The 23,614-nt window shown below is 42.3% G+C and overlaps 1 protein-coding gene across 1 annotated transcript in view; it reads right to left on the bottom strand.

Moving 5' to 3' along the window:
- LOC101744698 (ankyrin repeat domain-containing protein 29) overlaps positions 1-23,614 on the bottom strand; it is an 86,228-nt gene that overhangs the window by 6,128 nt on the left and 56,486 nt on the right. The window contains exons 10-11 of the mRNA XM_038018384.2: positions 2,859-2,934; positions 364-468 (exon numbers count right to left, since the gene is read on the bottom strand). Coding sequence (XP_037874312.1) covers positions 443-468; positions 2,859-2,934 — 102 coding nt within the window. The 3' untranslated portion in view covers positions 364-442. The remainder of the gene's footprint in view (positions 1-363; positions 469-2,858; positions 2,935-23,614) is intronic.

Here is a 23,614-nt window from a genome sequence, read left to right as displayed (position 1 = left end):
AATTTTTACCAACGTCTTGTTTTTACCATCGCACCGCCCGCCACCGGAGTAGAGTTCACCCATACTACCTGGAGCCACTACGTTCATCAGTGCGTTGCCAGAGATCTTTTTTGCCACGTACCATCCGGTTATGGAATGAGCTCCCCTCCACGGTGTTTCCCGAGCGCTATGATACGTCCTTCTTCAAACGAGGCTTGTGGAGAGTATTAAATGGTAGGCAGCGGCTTGGCTCTGCCCCTGGCATTGCTGACGTCTATGAGCGACGGTAACCACTCACCATTAGGTGGGCCGTATGATCGTTTGCCTATACGGCAATAAAAAAAAAGTTTGCAAATGGACTGTTTGCCTGAGACGAGCGTGTACCTGTGGGCGGCAGGGCGAGGCGGGGGTCGGCGGCGAGTCCTCTCTGCGCGAGACGCTCCAGCAGCGCGGCGGCCGACCATCACCTCTCGCTGCCGACCTCCGCGGCTGAATGACACACAAACAACACTGTTGCGGCTTCATCTAATCTTTCTCTTGTGACTTATTTTTTTAATTATGATAGAAGGATTACCGGTGGCCTTGAGGCCTAAGACGTCCGGTGAATCCGTACCTATGTAGCGATGCAGCAGCGTTCGAATCCCGCAGACGGGTACCAATTTTTCTAATGAAATACGTACTTGACCAATGCTCACGATTGATTTCCACGGTGAAGGAATAACATCGTCTAGTAAAAATCAAACCCGCAAAATTGTAATTTACGTAATTACTGCTGGTAGGACCTCTTGTGAGTCCGCGCGGGTAGGTACCACCACCCGCCTATTTCTGCCGTGAAGCAGGAATGCGTTTCGGTTTGAAGGGTGGGGCAGCCTTTGTAACTTAGAACTTATATACCAAGGTGGGCTGTGAGCTCGTCCATCCATCTAAGCAATAAAAAAAAATCAGACTCCCGCGACCATTACCAGACCCGCCTTGTGCTGGGACACCCCGTATCCAAATTATTACACATCTTTCAGTAACAACGTCACAACATATGGTCTGTGCGCCAGCCGGAATGCGTTAACTCATAAATATATATTTTAAGATTACGAATGCGATAAGTGAAGTGCTATGCAATGATTACTCGCACGCATATGTGTATTTATAGAACAAAGATTATTCAGTACTTGGTACAGACCAGCGTGCTTAGTGCGAGTTTCTCCATCCCGACAGGAGCCCTCTTCTTCGATATAGCGAAGGCGTTCGACAAAGTCTGGCACAACGGTTTGATATACAAACTGTATAACATTGGAGTGTCAGACAGACTCGTGCTCATCATACGAGACTACTTGTCGAACCGTTCGTTCCGATATCGAGTCGAGGGAACGCGTTCCCGGCCCCGTCACGTCACAGCCGGAGTCCCGCAAGGCTCCGCCCTCTCCCCGTTACTATTTAGTTTGTATAGCAATGATATACCCCGGTCTCCGGAGACCCATCTGGCGCTCTTCGCCGATGACACCGCCATCTACTACTCGTGTAGGAAGAAGGCGTTGCTTCATCGACGCCTTCAGACCGCAGCTACCACCACGGGACAGTGGTTCCGGAAGTGGCGCATCGACATCAACCCCACGAAAAGCACAGCGGTGCTCTTCAAAAGGGGTCGCCCTCCGAACACCACGTTGAGCATCCCTCTCCCGTCTAGGCGCGTCGACACCTCCGCCTTCGCCATTCGCTCAATCACGATGTTCGACCAGCCCATACCGTGGGCCCCGAAGGTCAAATATTTAGGCGTCACCCTCGACCGAAGGATGACATTCCGCCCTCATATTAAGACGGTACGCGATCGTGCCGCCTTCATTCTAGGACGTCTCTACCCGATGATATGTAGGCGAAGTAAAATGTCCCTTAGAAATAAGGTGACACTCTACAAAACTTGCATACGCCCCGTCATGACCTATGCAAGTGTAGTGTTCGTTCACGCGGCCCGCATTCACTTAAAATCCTTCCAAATTATTCAATCCCGTTTTTGCAGGATAGCCGTCGGAGCCCCGTGGTTCGTCAGGAACGTCGACCTCCATGGCGACCTGGACTTAGAGTCCGTCAGTAAGTATTTGCAGTCGGCGTCGATGCGCCACTTCGATAAAGCGGCACGACACGAGAACCCTCTCATCGTGGCCGCCAGTAACTACATTCCCGATCCTGCGGACAGAATGGAAAGCAGTCGACGTCGCCCAAAACACGTCATCTCGGATCCCCCCGATCCACTAACGGTGCTTCTAGGTACTTCAAGCACCGGTCACCGTTCTCGTCGAACCCGTCGCTTGCGACGAAGGGCTCGACGAGTAAACTAACTCTCAGACACAGCCCACTGAGTTTCTCGCCGGATCTTCTCAGTGGGTCGCGTTTCCGATCCGGTGGTAGATTCTGCGAAGCACGACTCTTGCTAGGGTTCGTGTTAGCATCGTGGTCAGGTTTGAACCCCGTGAGCTCACCTACAAACGTTAGGGCGAAGCTGAAATAGCCTCTCAAGGCTATCAGCATAGGTAGGGAAAAAAAGAAAAGCGAGTTTCTTAACGTTCTCGATAGCGTAAAAGTTAAGCCATTTTTGTGTATGCAGTTGGAACAGCGCCCCTAGCGACAAACGTAGGCAAACCATCCCATTCCATACAAATATGAGCTAACTTTTACGCTATCGAGAACGTTATGAAACTCGCACTAAGCATACTCAACAACCCATAGACCAACGTAACGTAACGTAACCTTGGTACATGAGATCGAAAACTCAATAATACCGCTTCTATAATTAACCCCTATATCGTGAATAATACATTCGGACGGTGTTTTTGATGAAGGTAAGTTAATGTCTGAGTGAATCTGTTCTTATAGAATTCTTACGATACCCTCATGCGCGGCCGGTGAGCGTCCTCCGGACTTGTCCTCCGCGCGAGGAGTGGTGGCACCCTCTGAATGTTGATCCTGGAATTAATCAACAACATAGGTGTACCTAACTTATCTGAGTTTATTTAGCGCCTTTAATACTGTACGTACCATGTTGTAATAACTGTATTTAATTAGTTATGATTATTAGGATTACTGTATTGAAACGCAAGTATTCAAACGCCATCTTTAATGTCTCATGCCGTCCCCCGTACCTGTCATCCACAGCTTATACAGTAAAGTATCTTCACATGACACATGTATTGTGGAGTGGTATTATAGAAAAGAGTCATTGTGGTGAACGAACAATCGTCAGCCACAGTTTCAAAATGTTACGTATTTAAATTCAATACCCAAGCATCCATAGCAGTATTAATATCTGACTTAAAAAGATGAATGTTAGCATTCATATTGGAACCGCGGACTTCGTCTGATCGTGAGTTCCAGATATGAAACTTTAAAGAAAGAAAGTTACGGATATTTTCATCAACATTACATTTTTTATCTAAGTGATGTTTTACGAAATTAATTATCTTTTGAAAAAAACGTTCCGCGCGCATACATGTGCCTCGTTTGGTCAACTTATCTTCGCAATAAAAAAACAATTAAAAACGGCCTTCTAGATAATAAGTTTCATTAGATAGCATCTCTGCAAAACATTCTTCCTGTTCATTAGAATTCAGTTTAGATAATAATTTTAATAACAACAAACCTTTCTCGGTGTTGTTATTCAAAAACCTTTATACATTTGTTTCGTTCCACGCTGTTTATTCGTTAAATATTTTTCGTATCTCATAATTTTTTTATCATAACCATTCTCTGAACAATTTCTCTAAACAATCGTTTTTCAAATTCGAAAACATTTCCGAAGCAAATAGCGGATGCTTCACATTTATTGTTTCTCATCGTTCGAACAGGAATTTGATTGAAATTCATTGCTACGGAAAAATCACGGTTCGTTCATTGAACGATACGAATTGTATGATGAAATGGATATGCTTTTTTTTGTTTGTATATGATTATGTTCGTTGTTATTTGGCTGGATATGTTTTATTCAATATATTTTTTTCCAATATTCACGCTGCCAGAAATATGTACATTCCCAATCCTGCGGATCGAATGGAAAGCAGTCAACGTCGCCCAAAACACGTAATTTCGGATCCTCCCTATCCACTAACGGTGCTTTTAGGTACCCCAAGCACCGGTCATCGTTCTCGTCGAGCCCTTCGGGTAAATTAACCCACAGACACAGCCCACTGAGTTTCTCGCCGGATCTTCTCAGTGGGTCGCGTTTCCGATCCGGTGGTAGATTCTGCGAAGCAAGGCTCTTGCTAGGGTTCGTGTTAGCAACGTCGTCAGGCTTGAGCCCCGTAAGCTCACCTATAAGCTCGGCGAATCTAGAATAACCCCTCGAGGTTACTAGAATAGGTAGGAAAAAAAAATATGTATGACAAATATTGGCATCTTTCTTTGTTCAGTAAGGAAGTTGCGGCGTTGGCTACTTGCATCAGGGGTCGTAGCCGGTACTCATCATATTTGGTATTCGAGGTCCAGATGTAGCTACCAATTCTCGACTTAGTATGTTTACCGGGACCAATAACACAGGAGAAAATCCTAATTCGGAGTCGACACAGCATGAACACTTTAAACATTTGGTGAACCGATGTACGTTGAAGTTGTTGCCTGGATTAGGATCACACACATGAAAACACTACAATGTGCTATGCATCAGATGATGAGATGTTCCGCAAATATGGCGCGAATGCAAATATTGTGAGTATGGAATGGTAATTTACATATAGGTACATATAGGATTATAGGGGATACGTTCTTAGGCGATATTATTTAACAAGATACTTTAGGCATAGTTTGTTTAGGTCTTTAGGACTGTTTTATTTTTTATTAGTCAATTTGATGACGCGTTTACATAAAACATTCGGTTGAATACCTACATACGAGGGCGGCACTGAAAATTTCGGGAATTAACGAAGTGACACAACATTAGTATTTAAAAATGTATTTATTGCTTTCCGAAGTATTCTCCGCGAAATTTGACATATTTTTCCATACGATGGAACCAATCATTGAAGCAACCATTCCATTCGGAAGTTGGGGTCTCCAAAATGGCCGTTTTGTAGGCGTCCACAGCTTCTTTAGGTGATGAAAATCTCTGTCCACGCAATTTATTCTTTATTTTAGGGAAAGTATAGAAATCATTAGGGCTTAGGTCGGGGCTGTACGGCGGATGGTCTAATAATTCTATGTTTTCTTGCTCTAAAAACTCTTTTGTTCTGTGCGCGGTGTGAGAACTCGCATTATCGTGATGGAGGATGATGCGGCGGTTGCAGTTCTCTTTACGGAGTTCAGAAACGGCCTGTGGCAAACAAATGCTAGCATACCATTCTGCATTAACCGTTCTTTGTCCTTCAAGAGGAATAATCGTAACATGGCCGGTTTTGGAGACAAACGTGGCCACCATTTTTTTTGCAACACTCCGTGAACGAACAATTTTTGTTGGCTTTAACTCATTTTCGAACACCCAAACTCGTGACTGGTTTTTTGTTTCGGGTTCGTACGCGTATATCCAGGATTCGTCACCTGATACAATGTTGTATACAGCATTTGAGGATCCTGCGATCTTTCGAGAGTTCTGACGCACCAAGTAACGCGAGCCGCTTTTTGCTCTTCACAGAGCGAATGCGGTACCCATTGAGAAAACAACTTTTTTACACCTAATTGTTCATGCAAGATTATTTGTATTTGACTCATGCCAATGTCTAAAGTTGCCTGAATTTCGCGATATGTCACATGTCGATCTTCCTCAATCAGCTTACGCACAGCATTAACGTTTTCTTGGGTGACTGCAGTTTTTGGACGACCTTGACGGGGATCATCACTGAGCTTGACACGTCCACGTTGAAACTCAGCAAACCAGCGATAAATTGTGGTTTTGGATGGGGCTTCGTCACCAAATGCAGAAATCATCCGGTCAACACACTGTTTTTGTGTTAAACCACTTCGAAAGTCATAATAAATCATCGCTCTTGAATTTTCTCGAGTCAATTCCATTTTCTCTACGACTAAACAAGTTTGACAAAACCTCGTGACAAGACCGAGAATCTTTTTTTAAATAAATAAATGGTATTCGATTTTTAAAACCAAGGAGTTTTCAATTAAAAAGATTTTAATATGACAGGAACAGTGGAAATATTCCATTCCCGATACTTTTAGTGCAGCCTAGTATTGGAATCCTTTTTATTAATTTATATGTACTGGTGTATAACTATTAAATCCGCGAAGAAAGAAATCTAGCCGCGAATAGGTATAGCAATTAGGTCGTATTTTTTTAATCCGCGAATAGTAAAAACGCGACAATTATTTAAAATTTACAGTGTACTCTCGCTTTATCATTATAAATTTATTACAATACTATAGCATAATCCAATTTAAAAAATAAAATAAATTTTAGGATTTTCAGTCCGCGTCACAAGGTTTTTTCAGCTAGATAGCAGCCGGATTCACGGCCCATCTAATGTAACTGAAATCCTTTTTTAGACTGAATCGAAAATCCATTCCGGTACCAACGAGAATGGACGAGCTAAAAAAATATGAATAGAACGTTTTCATTTCTTTGAAACTAGCTGAATCGGCTGATCGTGACTTAAGTTAATCAATTCAGTTTTTGATCGTTTTCGTAAATCAATCAATTTTACAATGAAATTTTAATATAACTGTTGTTTCTTGATAAACATTACTATAGTCTGAATTATTACAAACATTCTAAACAAATTTTTAAAACAATCCAGTAATCCTCAAGTACCTATTTAATTATTATTTTTCCTACCTATGCTGACAGCCTTGAGAGGCTATTTCAGCTACGCCCTAACATGTAGGTGAGCTCACGGGGCTCAAACCGGAGTGTTGCTAACACTGGCCCTAGCAAGAGCCGGCCTTCGCAGAATCTACCACCGGATCGGAAACGCGACCCGCTGAGAAGATCTGGCGAGAAACTCAGTGGGCTGTGTCTGTGGGTATTTAGATAAATGTTCTAAAAAGCAAGTTATAATTATGGTACGAACCTTTTAAATAATAGTTTTTATAACGTGTATGGCTGCGAACGCTTGAATCAAAATAAATGAGTAAAAGTATTCGTATGTTTGGATTGGATCGAGTTGAGAGCGCCCAGAGGTGATCGCTCCCAGTCGTGTCCTCTCTTAAATCGGCAGCCTCCAATGTCTAGTCCGAGATTAATCGTAAAACTTTCAATTTGGAATCTATCCTACGTATTTTAATGACAACATTAAAGAATCTAAATTCGTTCTTGTCACTCGATTTTGGGTATCCTAAGGAATTTTCTCAGTAGCTCAAAACGTTGAAAGACGAATTGAACTTTCGATATTAAGCCCTTAGTATCATCAGGCCTTAATAGTGTAAGGTTTATTGTAAAATAATTAAAACAAAAATAATAAAATGTATCATGTTAAACTTAAGGCAATTATCGGATTATTAAATAGCAACACTGTTCGTGGGAGCAATGGCAGTAGTGGGGACGTGACATAATAAAAAAGGCGGTAGTCTGAAAAAACGGGACAGAAATCAGTGTATTGAGTAGTGAGCAGATATCTAAGATTGTACAAGTGGAGTTACAAATAAAGAAGTATTAAGTGAACTATTGCAACCTGTGTATTTATTTACTGGCTCTGGAATCTGAGCTTACATCTCAGAAGAGGGATCGCCTCACGTAAGTACATTCTTGAGTTTCTTGTTAATTGGCCGTCATTTTATATTTCGAAAAAAAAAAGGATAGAAAATGAATTAGAACCGCGCTGACTACGGAGGTAGCTTCAAAGTTTAGCCCGGAATAAAGTAATACGCCATGATTGTGGCATCTTCTTTACTATTTTAATAACTGAGAACTAAAAACTATTTGATGTTATGGTTATGTCACGTGTTTCATTATAACTCAACGTTCAAATGTTTGTTGAGCTAGAATAAAACCAAAATAACATTGTAATTTATGTTATTAATAACAGCGACCATATCACATTGAGTTTTATGATGCGTATATATGTTGTGTACACGTATGTACATATTCTTTAATATCACCTTTTATGTTAGGTGTGTTAATTTGAATTAAATACTGTGTTTCAACCACGAATTCAATGTATAAAGCATAACTAGTTACGAACTTTATATAGTTCTCATTCTACTAATTTTTGCTCGGTGCCCCGCTCGCATGGTCCGTCGATAAAATGCTGCCCATGCTTTTCATTGATATTTTCATTTGGGGTAGATGAAATAATGTTGATATGGGTCCGATGACTGAGAATTTATAGACAAACAATTGTCCTCTCTCTATCATATTAGTACCTATAGGTTGAACGTTGTTCATATTATTCACGTTCAATTTAAAATAACATTTTGCAACGTCTGCAAGTTCCAGAACATGAATAGACAATCGTTTGATGACACCCTCGCGCAGCCGTAAAGGAAGCCGAGGTGAAGCGGGTCCCAGCCGATCTCGTACTCGTGGCAGCAGCTCTCGCACGTGCAGCCGGGCCCGGGAGCTGGAACTGTACCAAGAACGTATCCAGCGACTAGAACAAGAGCTGCAGCAAGAGCGGGAGATTTTACAGCGATGCAAGAGAAGTACACGGCGCTCTTCAACCGAGAGGCCACGTGCGACCTCTCTTCGTGCAGCTACAGAGACGCGCCGAAGTGACTACGGGCGGCATGCAAACGTCAACCATGAACGCCGTGCAACACATATCAGGTCACGTAGTCCTTCCTTTTCTACTAATGATGTTTGTTGTCAAAACAATAGTCTATTAAGCACTGTCCCGAATCTCAATCGTTAGCGCAGAACACATCGATGATTAATAAAATATCACAGGAAATGTGTGGCTGAAAGAAATTAATGAAGGCGCGTCGGTTTATGGTTGGGACGATACCACCACTATACACTTTTCTACACTTACTATAAACCTCACGAACAAATTATGGCCAGTGCTTCGTAGACATGTTGAGATGAAGAAGCAAGCTTAATGAACCTATAGAGCAATACTATTATGAAAAACTCTCTGTTAAACCCATGTGGTATTTCTGGTAAGCGCGCTGTCGATTGCATAATTCACTGAATTAGTGACAGGACTATGAAGTCTAGTGCCTTAGCTTTGCGCTGCTCTCTTCCAGAAAGGCTTTTACAGTTTCTAATGAGTTATAGGGACACGGATAATGATCAACAACGATCGCAATTGAAAAAATAAAAATGCCTCTGACAGCGAATCAAGTTCTAAAAAGAAAAGAAAGTTTATATTAACGGTATGGTCTTTGAGTCGCTCGTGGATTTTGAAATGACCCTCATTATAATATCTATAGCGCACTGATTAGGCAAATTCATGACATTAAACCAACCATCATGAAAGGCTTTGGTAATAAGTTAACAAAGTTACCCGGGAGCAAACTTCATCAACAACATCTCGAGATTGATGGCGTTCGTGCTAGTGATTTGTAGATTAATTTATGATCAGCTGTTAAATGAGTCTTTGTTAATTGGCAAATCTTTTACTAAACAACCTCATATAATCTCTATATATAAAAATGAATTGCTGTTCGTTAGTCTCGCTAAAACTCGAGGACGGCTGGACCGACTTGGCTAATTTTGGTCTTGAATTATTTGTGGAAGTCCAGGGAAGGTTTAAAAGGTAGATAAATATAGAAATTCTCGGAATTAAATAAAAATAACAATTTTGTTTTTCCTTTGATATGTACCCCGTCGGACGGACGTTGGTAGTTTTAAGTTTATTTTATACAAAAGTTTAGGTCTTTTATTTATCGATTGAGGCACTACAAAGCATGCCGGGTCAGCTAGTTTTTATAAAGATTCAACTACTTTGAGGTTTTTAAATGTAGATTCTGAATTGCTGTTTGTTCGAGGAAAATAATAAAAATACTAAATCACCTTCAGCTAGCTATTCGGAAGTGTCAGCGTTATATTGTGTATTAGTACAGCATATGGGTTATGTGTTAATAACTAATAGATTAGTGGCAAAATTAAACAACGAAGCCATTATTAGTGGAGGCATTTACCTAGTTAAAAAAATGGGCAGTTATATGCGACTATCACACCAGTACCAATACGCTGCCTATTACACGCTATTACACGAAAATAATATAATTTTTCGAACCGAAGCGATTAAGGTTATAAATAGATTAACTAAATAATTCTCACCGATAGTTTCGAATCAGGTCCATAAGGTAATGAGTGATAACTTAATTGATAAGAACTAGTTATTACTTGGTACAGCAGTCACTGAGCGAGATAAATTCTGAGAAGGATAAGGCACGCGGAAGGGTAAATGAGGTGTTGGAGGCTGGCATACTTAGGGAATCTACATCAGAATTTGTGAGTCCAATAATTTTAGTACCTACGTAAGAAAAAGGAGAATCCACAAAACAATGTCTAGACAGGTTAGAAGTTGACATTAAGCCTTGCAAAGTGTAGTTTCTTGCCGAACAACATCGAATATTTGGGTTGTGAGGTTAGTGCGGAAGGCGTTAAGCCAGGTACGACTAAAATACAGTACGTCATTGACTTTCCGCGTCCTGGAAACTTGCACGGTCTGAAGTTTTGCGTTGGTCGCACACCCCCTGAACAAACTTAATGTCTGGGAATGTTCGCAGGCACAGGAACATGCGTTTCTAGAACTGAGAAAGTCTCGTTGATAGGCCGGTCTTAATCCAAACTCAGAACATGAGCTTCATTCAGATGCTAGCAAATTAGGAGTTTGAGGAATTCTATTACAGCGTATTCCAGAAAATTCCAACCAGTAGCATTCTACAGTCGTCAAACTTCTCCAGAAGAAAGGGTTATCCATTCATATGAACTAGAGACATTAGCTGTTATGTGTTCACTCAAGAAATTTAGGGCTTATTTACTAAGGAAGGCATTCAAGATCGCGACTGATTGTAGTGCATTACGTTCTACCTTTCAAAAAGAGATCATAATTCCTCGGATCGCTAGATGGTGGCTCTTGATTCAAGATTTTAGCTGTGAGTTAAGTATAGGGCCAGGGACCAGAACGGCACACGTCGATGCAATGTCGCGTAATCCTATCCCGGAAGAAAATAATTGAACTATTGCACACACACACACACCGACTGTTTAACCATTAATGATGAAGACTGGTTATTAACTCTTCAGTTAGGTGACGCGGACTTAGGTAGAATCGAGACATACTTTATATATTATACTTTATATAACGTCCGTCTGGTGTAGTGGTAAGTGACATGGTCACTGCACTGGGGGGTCGCGGGTTCGAGTCCCGCCAAGGGAGGATATTTGTATGATAAATATTAATGTATTTTCCAGGGTTATGGATGTATATTAAATGTGTGTATGTGTATAATAGGAATCTTGCATTTGTTTCCGATATCTGGTACCTATAACACAAGTTCTTTGCGAACTTATCACGGGACCAGTTAGCGTGGCGTAATTGTTAGTAAAATATTTATTTATATTTATTTACTTTCAATAAAATAGACACTAAGGAACTCCAATCTATTAAGGACTGCTTTATCATTCGCAATAATAAGCTTTTTAGGTATTTAAACAAAGTTTAACAAGATGTTCGATGGGTGGTACTAAAAGGTACTCAATGGCAAAATTGTAAGTTGAACCATGACGAAATAGAAGAATTAGGTGGAATTATTGGTTTGTGAAAATGACTTTTTGCGTAAGCGCGTGTATTGAGTACGCTTACGCGAGGCATACATCGCATGCACGGCAAGGATTGTTACATCCTATTTTGAAGTTCGACATTCCTTTTCACACGCTTCACCTTGATCATGTTGGGTTCTTCATAAGGTCAAAACGGGGCTATACGTACATTTTGGTTATAGCAGGTTCCTTTACAAAGTTTGTATTTATTAAATCTGTGCACGAAGGTGCAGAACGTCATTATATGCTTGAAGAGATATTTTATACTTTCAGTGACCCAGATAGGCACGTTAGTGATAAGTTTTTTTCACATCTCAACTATTCAAGAAATTTTGTCTTAATAAAGGTATCTAACAAATTTTAAATTCCAGTCCACGATCACAAATGGTATAACTGCATGATTTTAGATTCATTAACTGCACAAAATTTAAAAGCGATGAGAAGGATTGGAATAAGAAGTTAGGAATAATAAATGGGGTTTAAGTAATACTGTACAGAAGACTACTGATAGGACAACAATGGAAGTCATGTTCGGTATGAAAATGAATAGTGAAATTAATCCGGCCTTAAACGAAGAGTGCCTAGAGAGACTGACTGATCTTATTTCTATACGGAAACAAGTTAAGGAAAGGATAGAAAACAAAACATTATTACGATAGGAATAGGAAACCAGCTCGAAATTACAACAAGGGAGAACTCTTGAAAGTATTAAAATCTTCTTTTAAAAGGCACAAAGAAGAACCTTAAGTGCTAGGTGATGATTATTATAGGATAAACGATCCCTGGATTTGAAGGGATGAAAAATAAGCGCAAAACTACTTTTGCATACGATCGTATGCAGCAATGGATACATATCGCGTCACTTGATCTTTTTATCAATGAACTTGATACTGATCACGATGCAACCGACACTGAATAATAGTATTAGTAATGATCGATTATAGTCTAGAATATATTACTAAGATATCAGTATTTATCAGTTAATATATGTACATAAACATATTATTATTATGCTTAAATTGTTATTATGTATACAATTAATTTGATAAAGAAATTATGCTGCAGTATTATTTTATTTACAGGTCAGGAGCGAGAATGGATTGGTTCGCACCTTGACCAGAAAGTCCTTGAGAATAGATTGATTCAAGGCAAAATAGGAAATACTACAGCTGAGAATTGATTGGTTCAGTTTGTGTATTTCATAAAGTCCTTGAGAATTAATTGGTACCTACAAGGCAAACAAGAAATACTATAGCTGAGAATTGATTGGTTCAGTTACTTATATTTCATGAAGTCCTTAAGAATTGATTGGTTCAAGGCAAAACAAGAAATGCTACAGCTGAGAATTGATTGGTTCAGTTGGTACTATTTCATAAAGTTCTTGAGAATTGAATGGTTCAAGGCAAAACAAGAAATGCTACAGCTGAGAATTGATTGGTTCAGTTGGTACTATTTCATAGAGAATTGAATGGTTCAAGGCAAAACAAGAAATGCTACAGCTGAGAATTGATTGGTTCAGTTGGTACTATTTCATAAAGTTCTTGAGAATTGAATGGTTCAAGGCAAAACAAGAAATGCTACAGCTGAGAATTGATTGGTTCAGTTGGTACTATTTCATAGAGAATTGATTGAGAATTGAATGGTTCAAGGCAAAACAAGAAATGCTACAGCTGAGAATTGATTGGTTCAGTTGGTACTATTTCATAAAGTTCTTGAGAATTGAATGGTTCAAGGCAAAACAAGAAATGCTACAGCTGAGAATTGATTGGTTCAGTTGGTACTATTTCATAGAGAATTGAATGGTTCAAGGCAAAACAAGAAATGCTACAGCTGAGAATTGATTGGTTCAGTTGGTACTATTTCATAAAGTTCTTGAGAATTGAATGGTTCAAGGCAAAACAAGAAATGCTACAGCTGAGAATTGATTGGTTCAGTTGGTACTATTTCATAAAGTTCTTGAGAATTGAATGGTTCAAGGCAAAACAAGAAATGCTACAGCTGAGAATTGATTGGTTCAGTTGGTACTATTTCATAGAGAATTGATTGAGAATTGATTGGTTCAAGGCAAAACAAGAAATGCTACAGCTGAGAATTGATTGGTTCAGTTGGTACTATTTCATAAAGTTCTTGAGAATTGAATGGTTCAAGGCAAAACAAGAAATGCTACAGCTGAGAATTGATTGGTTCAGTTGGTACTATTTCATAGAGAATTGATTGAGAATTGATTGGTTCAAGGCAAAACAAGAAATGCTACAGCTGAGAATTGATTGGTTCAGTTGGTACTATTTCATAAAGTTCTTGAGAATTGAATGGTTCAAGGCAAAACAAGAAATGCTACAGCTGAGAATTGATTGGTTCAGTTGGTACTATTTCATAGAGAATTGATTGAGAATTGAATGGTTCAAGGCAAAACAAGAAATGCTACAGCTGAGAATTGATTGGTTCAGTTGGTACTATTTCATAAAGTTCTTGAGAATTGATTGGTTCAAAGCAAAACAAGAAATACTACAGCTGAGAATTGATTGGTTCAGTTTGTTATATTTTATTTCACGAAGTCCTTGCAATTGATTGGTCTAGTGTGTTTAAAGTCATTGAGAATTGACTAGTTCGAAGGAATTTCACAATTGCGAATTGACTGGTGTGAAGGAGTTTCACAACTGAGAATCGACTGGTACGAGGAAGTTTCACAACTGAGAATCGACTGGTACGAGGAAGTTTCACAACTGAGAATCGACTGGTACGAGGAAGTTTCACAACTGAGAATCGACTGGTACGAGGAAGTTTCACAACTGAGAATCGACTGGTACGAGGAAGTTTCACAACTGAGAATCGACTGGTACGAGGAAGTTTCACAACTGAGAATCGACTGGTTCGAGGAAGTTTCACAACTGAGAATCGACTGGTACGAGGAAGTTTCACAACTGAGAATCGACTGGTACGAGGAAGTTTCACAACTGAGAATCGACTGGTACGAGGAAGTTTCACAACTGAGAATCGACTGGTACGAGGAAGTTTCACAACTGAGAATCGACTGGTACGAGGAAGTTTCACAACTGAGAATCGACTGGTACGAGGAAGTTTCACAACTGAGAATCGACTGGTACGAGGAAGTTTCACAACTGAGAATCGACTGGTACGAGGAAGTTTCACAACTGAGAATCGACTGGTTCGAGGAAGTTTCACAACTGAGAATCGACTGGTACGAGGAAGTTTCACAACTGAGAATCGACTGGTACGAGGAAGTTTCACAACTGAGAATCGACTGGTTCGAGGAAGTTTCACAACTGAGAATCGACTGGTACGAGGAAGTTTCACAACTGAGAATCGACTGGTTCGAGGAAGTTTCACAACTGAGAATCGACTGGTACGAGGAAGTTTCACAACTGAGAATCGACTGGTTCGAGGAAGTTTCACAACTGAGAATCGACTGGTACGAGGAAGTTTCACAACTGAGAATCGACTGGTACGAGGAAGTTTCACAACTGAGAATCGACTGGTACGAGGAAGTTTCACAACTGAGAATCGACTGGTACGAGGATGTTTCACAACTGAGAATCGACTGGTACGTGGAAGTTTCACAATTGAGAACTGGTTCGAGGAAGTTTCACAACTGAGAATTGACTGGCTCGAGGTAGTTTCACAACTGAGAATTGACTGGCTCGAGGAAGTTTCACAACTGAGAATTGACTGGCTCGAGGAAGTTTCACAACTGAGAATTGACTGGCTCGAGGAAGTTTCACAACTGAGAATTGACTGGCTCGAGGAAGTTTCACAACTGAGAATTGACTGGCTGAGGCAGTTTCACAACTGAGAATTGACTGGCTGAGGCAGTTTCACAACTGAGAATTGACTGGCTGAGGCAGTTTCACAACTGAGAATTGACTGGCTGAGGCAGTTTAACAAATGAAAGTCTGTTTTGAAGGAATTTACATATGTCTGTAATTTACTGTTAAATTTCATTTGGCACCAACAAAGGCACACTTCTTTGAAGGGACACCTGATGACTAATTGGGTAAATATTGGCCTAATGTAAGGTTACCACCTGGGTCATGTATGGGGACATACATGTTGTCAGGATGGTCGAATGTAAGGTTTATTGTAAAATAATTAAAACAAAAATAATAAAATGTATCATGTTAAACTTAAGGCAATTATCGGATTATTAAATAGCAACACTGTTCGTGGGAGCAATGGCAGTAGTGGGGACGTGACATAATAAAAAAGGCGGTAGTCTGAAAAAACGGGACAGAAATCAGTGTATTGAGTAGTGAGCAGATATCTAAGATTGTACAAGTGGAGTTACAAATAAAGAAGTATTAAGTGAACTATTGCAACCTGTGTATTTATTTACTGGCTCTGGAATCTGAGCTTACAATAGTATTTTAAATGTCAAAGTTTATCGGCTTATTACGATTTTAAGGCATACTTCTGTTCAATCGATTACTTTGAAATCGAATGTCATAGATATAGGTGACTAGGGGCGGGACTAAAAGGGCGCTAAGTGGCAAATGAAGCTGCTTTCAGACTACGCTATAAAATAATAGCATATAGTTTATAGCTCATAGCACAACAATATCGTGCGCCATACATCGTTATGGACACGTTCACACTGTACTTTATATTATTGGCTTACTATAAGCTGCTATACTATATGGCACTATATTATTATAGCGTAGTCTGAAAGCAGCTTGATAATTCGTAAATGAAATGAATGTAAAGCTTCAACATCGTACAAAGTTGATTAAAACTACTTTAAAGGCTTGATTTCGCCTTTCTTATGTACTCTGTCCTTATTGTATTATTATTAGTATATTATTAGTATTAATATTTTGGACGCTTCGAGTTTTTTAAAGTTTTCACGGACGATTCAGGTGTTCAGTTTGTCGACATTTCTAAAGGGATTTTGTGACCTGGTAACTAAGACCTTTAAGGTCATGTCTTATTTTAATTTATATTCTTATTTTTACATAAGAAAAATAATAGTATGGAGTGAAAGGAAATGAGATGAAATTAAATGAAATGATATGGGATGAAATATAATCTCAGTAAAATTGTGATCATTTACTGAGATTTTCAGTTTACTATTTGGAGGATCCCGAGAAGCTACGTCCAGCAGCTTTGTTTCATTTTCCCACATTTGTGCACTTTCACAGATATTAAACAGTTAATTACCCCCGTTATTACACATTTAAACCTGAAGAAACACTAAGTAGACAAAATAAAACAAATCACACAACTTCACTCCTCGCGTTCCCGCCAAAAAGTCCAGTTCGTCGACATTTCAATATTGTGCCAGCCACCCTTTATTTTTCAATCAAACGTTTCCTGACTTTTACCATTTCATTTCACACAGAACAAACTAACAGTATCTTGAGATCTGACAGCTTGTTTGACATGGGTATTCAACTCCACGATAATAAGATCCCATGTGTTAGATAAGTTAGCTGGTTATTTAGGATCCTCTTATCGTGAACAATAACAATGAAAATGTTACAAAATTACACTATAAAAAAAGTGAGATTAATAATTAAAATTTATTTTTATTATGTCATGTTATTATTATGATAACTTTTTACCTTAAATCGCGATTTACTATGTAATGTACACGATACTATAATACTGTATATTTTTTTATTGATTGTTTTGCAACCCTTTTATTGTGAAGACCAACTTTGTTCCTAGTTCTTTTTATTTTATTTATTTATCGTATGGCATTCGTTTACACTGCGTGGTTATAATTTAAATTTACAGTTTGTGAAATAATCGATAGCTTCTTCTGTTAAATTTTTGAGATCTTCCACTTGGCCTGCGAATTTCGTTAGTGGGCATTCCATGACAATGTGGCGCATAGTTTGAATAAATAAATAATAATAATAATTTTTTTTAATAAATTTAATTATTTGTACTTAATGGTTGATAATTTGATTACCGTTCTTAGTTTAAAACAACAAGTCATTAAAAACAAAACACACGGCTTAATAAGAGAAGTTAGTTAAAGCAGTAATGAAGAAGGAAATAAATGTAACTGATATGCTCTCATCTCGTAACGGTAAGTGAGCTACCTACGTAAATTAATTTTATTAGTCAAGCGTGTTCAGTGCTGTATTAGAGATGATTTTTGTATGGATTTGTTTGGCTTTAAATTTAGTTTCTGTCACTAGTCGACTATACGTTGAAAAGCTATTTAAGGAAAACAACTGTTACTTTTTTGAACCTCTGGAAGATAATGTCAAAGGGAAGATCTTCCATCGAGCCGGGTGAAATTGCTCGGCAGACCGACTGTCCGAATGTTGTTGTTCGGAACTTGTATGTTCGGAAGCTTATCTTGAAAATGACGTTAGCGAGATTCAAGCATCTGTCAAATATCTTGTGTTCTATCGACAAAATATTTTTTTATAATATAATAATAATAAAATCAAATGTTCCCGAAGCGAAGCGAGGGCGTGTCGCTAGTCTATACTAATATTATAAAGAGGAAAGATTTGTTTGTTTTTTGTATTGAATAGGCTCCGAAACTACTGAACCAATTTGAAAAATTTTTGTGTGGAAGCTACACTATTCCCGAGTGACATAGGCTATAATCTTTTTTGAAAAAAATTAGGGATCCTTACTAAAACTCCAATAATGTTACTCAATGTGTAAAAAAATTACCTAAAATATTCTTTGCATCAAGTGCCCTGCGAAAACTATTGATGATAGAATAAAATAATGTACTATGACTTTGTAGAACACATTATTATTTACAAAAAGTGTCGGGACAGCATATGTCTAACTATAATAGTTATGCCACAATAAGTGTTATTTTATTTTAAAAAATAAAACAACGTCAAATATCGTTGAAATTTTTGTTAAAGACCCGAGCGGAGCCGGAGCGGGTCGCTTTTTACAAATAAAAATAAAATTACGAATTCCAAACAAAACAAAAACAAAAAAAAACGTTTTTTTTATTTAATTTTTTTATTGCCGTATAGGCAGACGAGCATACGGCCCACCTGATGGTGAGTGGTTACCGTCGCTCAAGGACTTCAGCAATGCCAGGGGCAGAGCCAAGCCGCTGCCTACCGTTTAATACTCTCCACAAGCCTCGTTTGAAGAAGGACATATCATAGTGCTCGGGAAACACCGTGGATGGGAGCTCATTCCAAACCCTGATGGTACGTGGCAAAAAATATCTCTGGAAATGCACTGTGGATGAACGTAGTGGAACGGTGGCGGGCGGTGCGATGGTAAAAACGAGACGATAATCATATCATATCTTATCGTATCACGTGATACTTGGATACTCTTTCAACCGTTTGATATAAAATTAGACTGTGAGCTCCCGTCCGTTGCAAGAAAAACAGTGCTCACAAATAGAAAACAAAGTAATAAAACATTTTTATCCCATGTACGATGTTTGCGTTCGGCTGTAGCGATTTTAATTAATTTGATTAGTTTCCAATTAATCGATTTGTATATTGTAAGCCTTCCCCGTGAGCCCTGAGCGCGGTCCCGGTAATTTGGTTTCGACATTTTGCGATGAATTAATTGTAATTGTAATTGAATTAATTGTTATTAGAGGAAGCCCCGAGCTCACGTTATGTTTAGATTTTTAAAAAACCAAAATAAAATTATTTCGTCTCTATCAAATAATCTAATTATTTTGGGTTGGTTGGATTCGGCTATAAACACCCAATTATAGAGCGAAACACGTATAAATCCAAATAGGTTTGTTCGAATAAGATAATGTTCGAAGGACCATCCAGCCGTTTCATAATTTACGCACGAAACAATCAAAAAGAGGATCGGAACACGAGTTTGTTACAGCACATAATTTGTTATTGCGACCCCTTCTGTATTTCCCTTGTGACTATTTTCACGATTCAAAACAACAAAAAAACAAAACTATTACATATATATCTTTTTTCGTTCATTCCTTCGACGGACAATAGCATTTTTCGCCTATCCTTCGTATGCTAGATCCAAGTGATTTGTAATAATCATTGGCCGTCTAGTTGGTACTTGAGTGAAAGTTTCTACATATATGCTTTTTTTTTCTTTGGGGGTTACGGACGTAGGGTTCGGAGGACGCCCTCTGAACACTCGCGGGTAGGTTTGCACCTAGGTGGGTTCCTATTTCTGCCGCAAAGCACTGATAGGATCTATTTCAAGGACGAGACAGCCGTTATACTATGGAACTGAGATTTAAAGTTAGTGGCGGCATTTACGCTTTTGATGTCTTATGGTCTCCGTAAGTTACTTAACATTTCGCACCTTTAGAATTATACAGACCCAAGCCAAGAAATGTTTTTTTGGAAAACATCGAATAAAGTTTTCAAATCAAAAAGACATAGAGGAAGGGGACGGAGTGAAAGAGACCGATGGATAAGTTTGTCCCTTTTTAAACTACTTTCGGTCATTTGATTATTACGAGTCGCTGACAATGGTCGTTCTAGGTCCATTTTTGAATTAAAGTGGAAATCGAAAAAAGTCGAAATGAGTCTCTATAATTCTAAAGGTGCGAATTTTTACTAGTAGTTATTATCAGGGCTCGGATACCAGGTTCAAATAATTAACCAGCTCATTAGAAATGCCATACATTTATAAAAGAGCCGTAACATTACTAACTTACTAACGGGTAAGTGTTGACTTCCAGAATATTACTACTAAGAACCAGTATTGCTTGTCGGACTTTAGGTATAGGAAACAAGTAACATTTCGAACTCGAATCTCTAAGTGACCTCCATTTGGCATTTTGATGTCTATGGACTATTGGGAGTTTGGTCGCCCATCGTTCACAACAAACAAAGACTATTTCTATATATTAATAGTAAGATAAATTTATTTCCCCACCGAATGCAGTTCCGCCTTGTCGTGGCGGTGGGGCTTAAGCGTGCGTCCCTAAAATCGCGTGCAGAGGAATCTGTGTGGGATGCCGCGACAAAGAGAACTGCGCCCAGCTCTCCTCGGTTGCCTCCGTATTCAGGGGGTGCTGCCTTGAGAGACAGCGAGGGACCTTCTCCCCACGCCCTTTGCACTGGCAAAGGATGGCATTCAGGGGATGAGGGGTTGGCTCTCCGGGAGCCTTATGAGCCGGCGGCACTTTTGTGTCTTCCGGCTGCGGGTTGCCATGTCCCCGGCTTTGGCTACAGGGGAAAGCCTTCCAGATATGGGAGGTACCGGCTCGCCGGCGTGGCTCCACACCGCGTTATGGGCGACGGACAGGCTTCGGCCACCGTCGGCCAAACCGTAAACCCCAGTCATGGGGAACGGGGGCTCCTGCCTTTACTGGTCGGAGCCGCGAGGACGCAAACCTCTTCAAAAATACCCCAATCCCAAGCTCGACACCCGGCGATGGGATGAATGGCTGGAGGGATTCCAGTCCCGAGGGTGTCGTAGATCCCAGGGGACCAAACCCCTGGTTAATAAAAAAGGATCTCATGATGATGGCCAATTGTTTAAAGTTAATACCCCAGGAGGGTACCACCCGCGAGTCGGGCGGAGAATCCCTCCGTGCTTCCACCTCGGTGGAAGCACGCTGCCCCACGTACTCTGGGGGGGGCAACAATTGCCACGATGAAGGAGGCTGTGCGACGGGCAGCGGAATTCCCGTCGAACCGAGGCACTCCCCGATCGCCGGCTCGATGCGCTCTGCGCTCGCCAGCGACTCGGGTGTGATCAACCCTATCAGACTATCGATGGGGAAAAAGAGGGGACGAAGGAAGACCCCACTACCAACATCCGACGACGGCGGCGCGTCATCCTCCAGCACCGAGGTGCCGGAAAAGACGATGACAATCGAGGAGGTGGCTCCAGTGGTTGCGGGGCCTGCCGCAACGAAAGACGCGATGCCCGCTCCCCAGTGGGCACCAGTAAGGAGGAGGGGCGCAGTGTCACCGGCGACGTCAGTGGAGTCGATGTCGACGTCGGCCGCGTCCCTGGCTAGCGGGGACGAGGCATTCCGCGACCTCGACCTTGCGCTGGTCAATCTGGCTAAGCTGCTGTCGACCGTGGCTACCAAGGGCGCCGAGCCAGGCAGCAGCTACCGGAAGAGGCTCCGGGAGGGAGCCGCTATGGTTAGAACTAAGCTGATTCCCACTATGACCAAACTCGTAGCGCAGCTTGACTTCAGGGAGAGTCGCAGTCTGGGGGACTCCCCGGCTTTGCAAGAGGGAACTCCCCTGTCACCGATGCCTAGGCTGGCACGCTCTGAGCCGCCTGTGAGGAAGATGGACACCAGCGTGCCCTCGCGGGCCGTGATGAGTGTGGCGGCGCCCATGCCAGCGCCCACTTCTGTGGCCGCTGTTCCGCGAGTGCCTACTCCCGCGCTCCCTCGCCCCCCTCGCAGGGTTGAGTTAAGGCCTGCGCCGCCTCCCCGGATATCGGAATCCATACAGACAGGACGGTTAAGGCCTGTGCCAGCGCAGGCTGAGGACATTCGTTCGCCACTGGCGAGGATGGTAGACGAGTGGCCGGCGCTGCCGCGGCCTAGGCCTGCGGAGCCACCTCTTTCACCCCCACGTGCTGTGGGGTCGCAGAGGGAGGAGGGGGAGGTGGATCACGTCCCAAGCAGAGCGGAAATGATGGCCTGCATCTCGCGGGCGGTGGCGGTTGAAGTCGGCAAACACTTTGCTGGCCTCGAGGAGGTGCTCCGCTCCTCGATTAGTTTCAGAAATTGCGTCCCGGTGCCAACAGCCGCGACCGCCCCACGCGACCAGGCTGCCCAGCCGACCTTAACTTGTACCCCACCCGGGAGGGTGGCACGACGTGGAGGCCGGAACCGGAATAACAGAGGTGCGGATGCCCAGAATCCCGCCCCGCAATCCCAACCACAGCCCCGTTCCCTTCCTCCTCCCCCGTCAAGCATGGACGAGGGCTGGACGGAAGTGGTGAAGCGGGGCACCAAAACATGGCGTCAAACAGCAGCTCTGGCAGCTCCTCGAGGGGATCGAGTGCCGACTGCTGTAGCACGAAACACAGCGCTGGCGGCCGTGGCTGCTCCCCGCGAGGGTCGAGCACCGGCCGCTAGCAAGACGAAAAACAAAAAGAAGAAGCCGCGCGCAGCGGGGTCGGCTGCCGTTGTAGTGACGTTGCTGCCGGCCGCCGCCGAAAAGGGCCTCACCTATAATGAGGTTATGGCCCGGGCGCGCGCGGCCGTAAATTTGAAAGAAATTGGAGCAGAGGAGGAGGGCCTCCGCTTCCGGCAGACCGCCAATGGGGCGAAGCTACTGGAGTGTCCCGGTGCCGATAGTTCTGGCATCGCGGATAGACTAGTGGCGACGCTCCGCGTGGCGTTGCCGGAGGAAGAGGTGCGCGTGCACAGGCCGGTGAGGATGGCAGAGATTAGGATCACCGGCCTGGATGACTGCGCCACCAAGGAGGAGGTGGCAGCCGCGATAGCCGCTCAGGGGGGATGTGCCCCGGAGAGCGTGACCGTCGGTGAACTTCGCTTAGGGTATTCCGGGGCCAGGTCGGCGTGGGCGCGCTGCCCTGTGGAGGCAGCCACTTCCTTGGCCACTCCTCCACCGGGAAGATCGGCGGGGGATCCGGGGAGACTGCGCGTGGGCTGGATAGCGGCCCACGTGCGTCTCCAAGAACCACGTGCCTGGCGATGCCTCCGATGCTTTAGCACGGGGCACGGCCTCGCTAGGTGCACCAGCTCGGTTGACCGCAGCGGTTTGTGTTTCCGCTGCGGCCAGCCGGGCCATAAAGCGGCGTCCTGCACGGCTGACCCACATTGCGCTTTGTGCGCTGCAGCCGGACGCAGGGCAAACCACCGGGCGGGAGGCAAGGCGTGTTTCCCGTCCGGTAATAATACCGAACGCAACCGGCGCCGGAAATCAAGGCGCCGGCAAAAGAGAAGGTTGGCCAGAGGAGCACTGGCCGACGCTGTAATCCCCGCTGCGGCGCCGGCGCCGGAGGGCGGGGGCAGCGGTGAAGGGGAGGGGGCGATGGATGTGGTCCAACAGTAATGGACCGCACCTATCGCTTCCTCCAAGGAAACCTGAACCACTCCGCCAG

The sequence above is a fragment of the Bombyx mori genome, chromosome 21 (genome assembly GCF_030269925.1).
Source record: "Bombyx mori chromosome 21, ASM3026992v2".
Lineage (NCBI taxonomy): Eukaryota > Metazoa > Arthropoda > Insecta > Lepidoptera > Bombycidae > Bombyx > Bombyx mori.
This window is presented reverse-complemented; position numbering and strand designations above follow the sequence as displayed.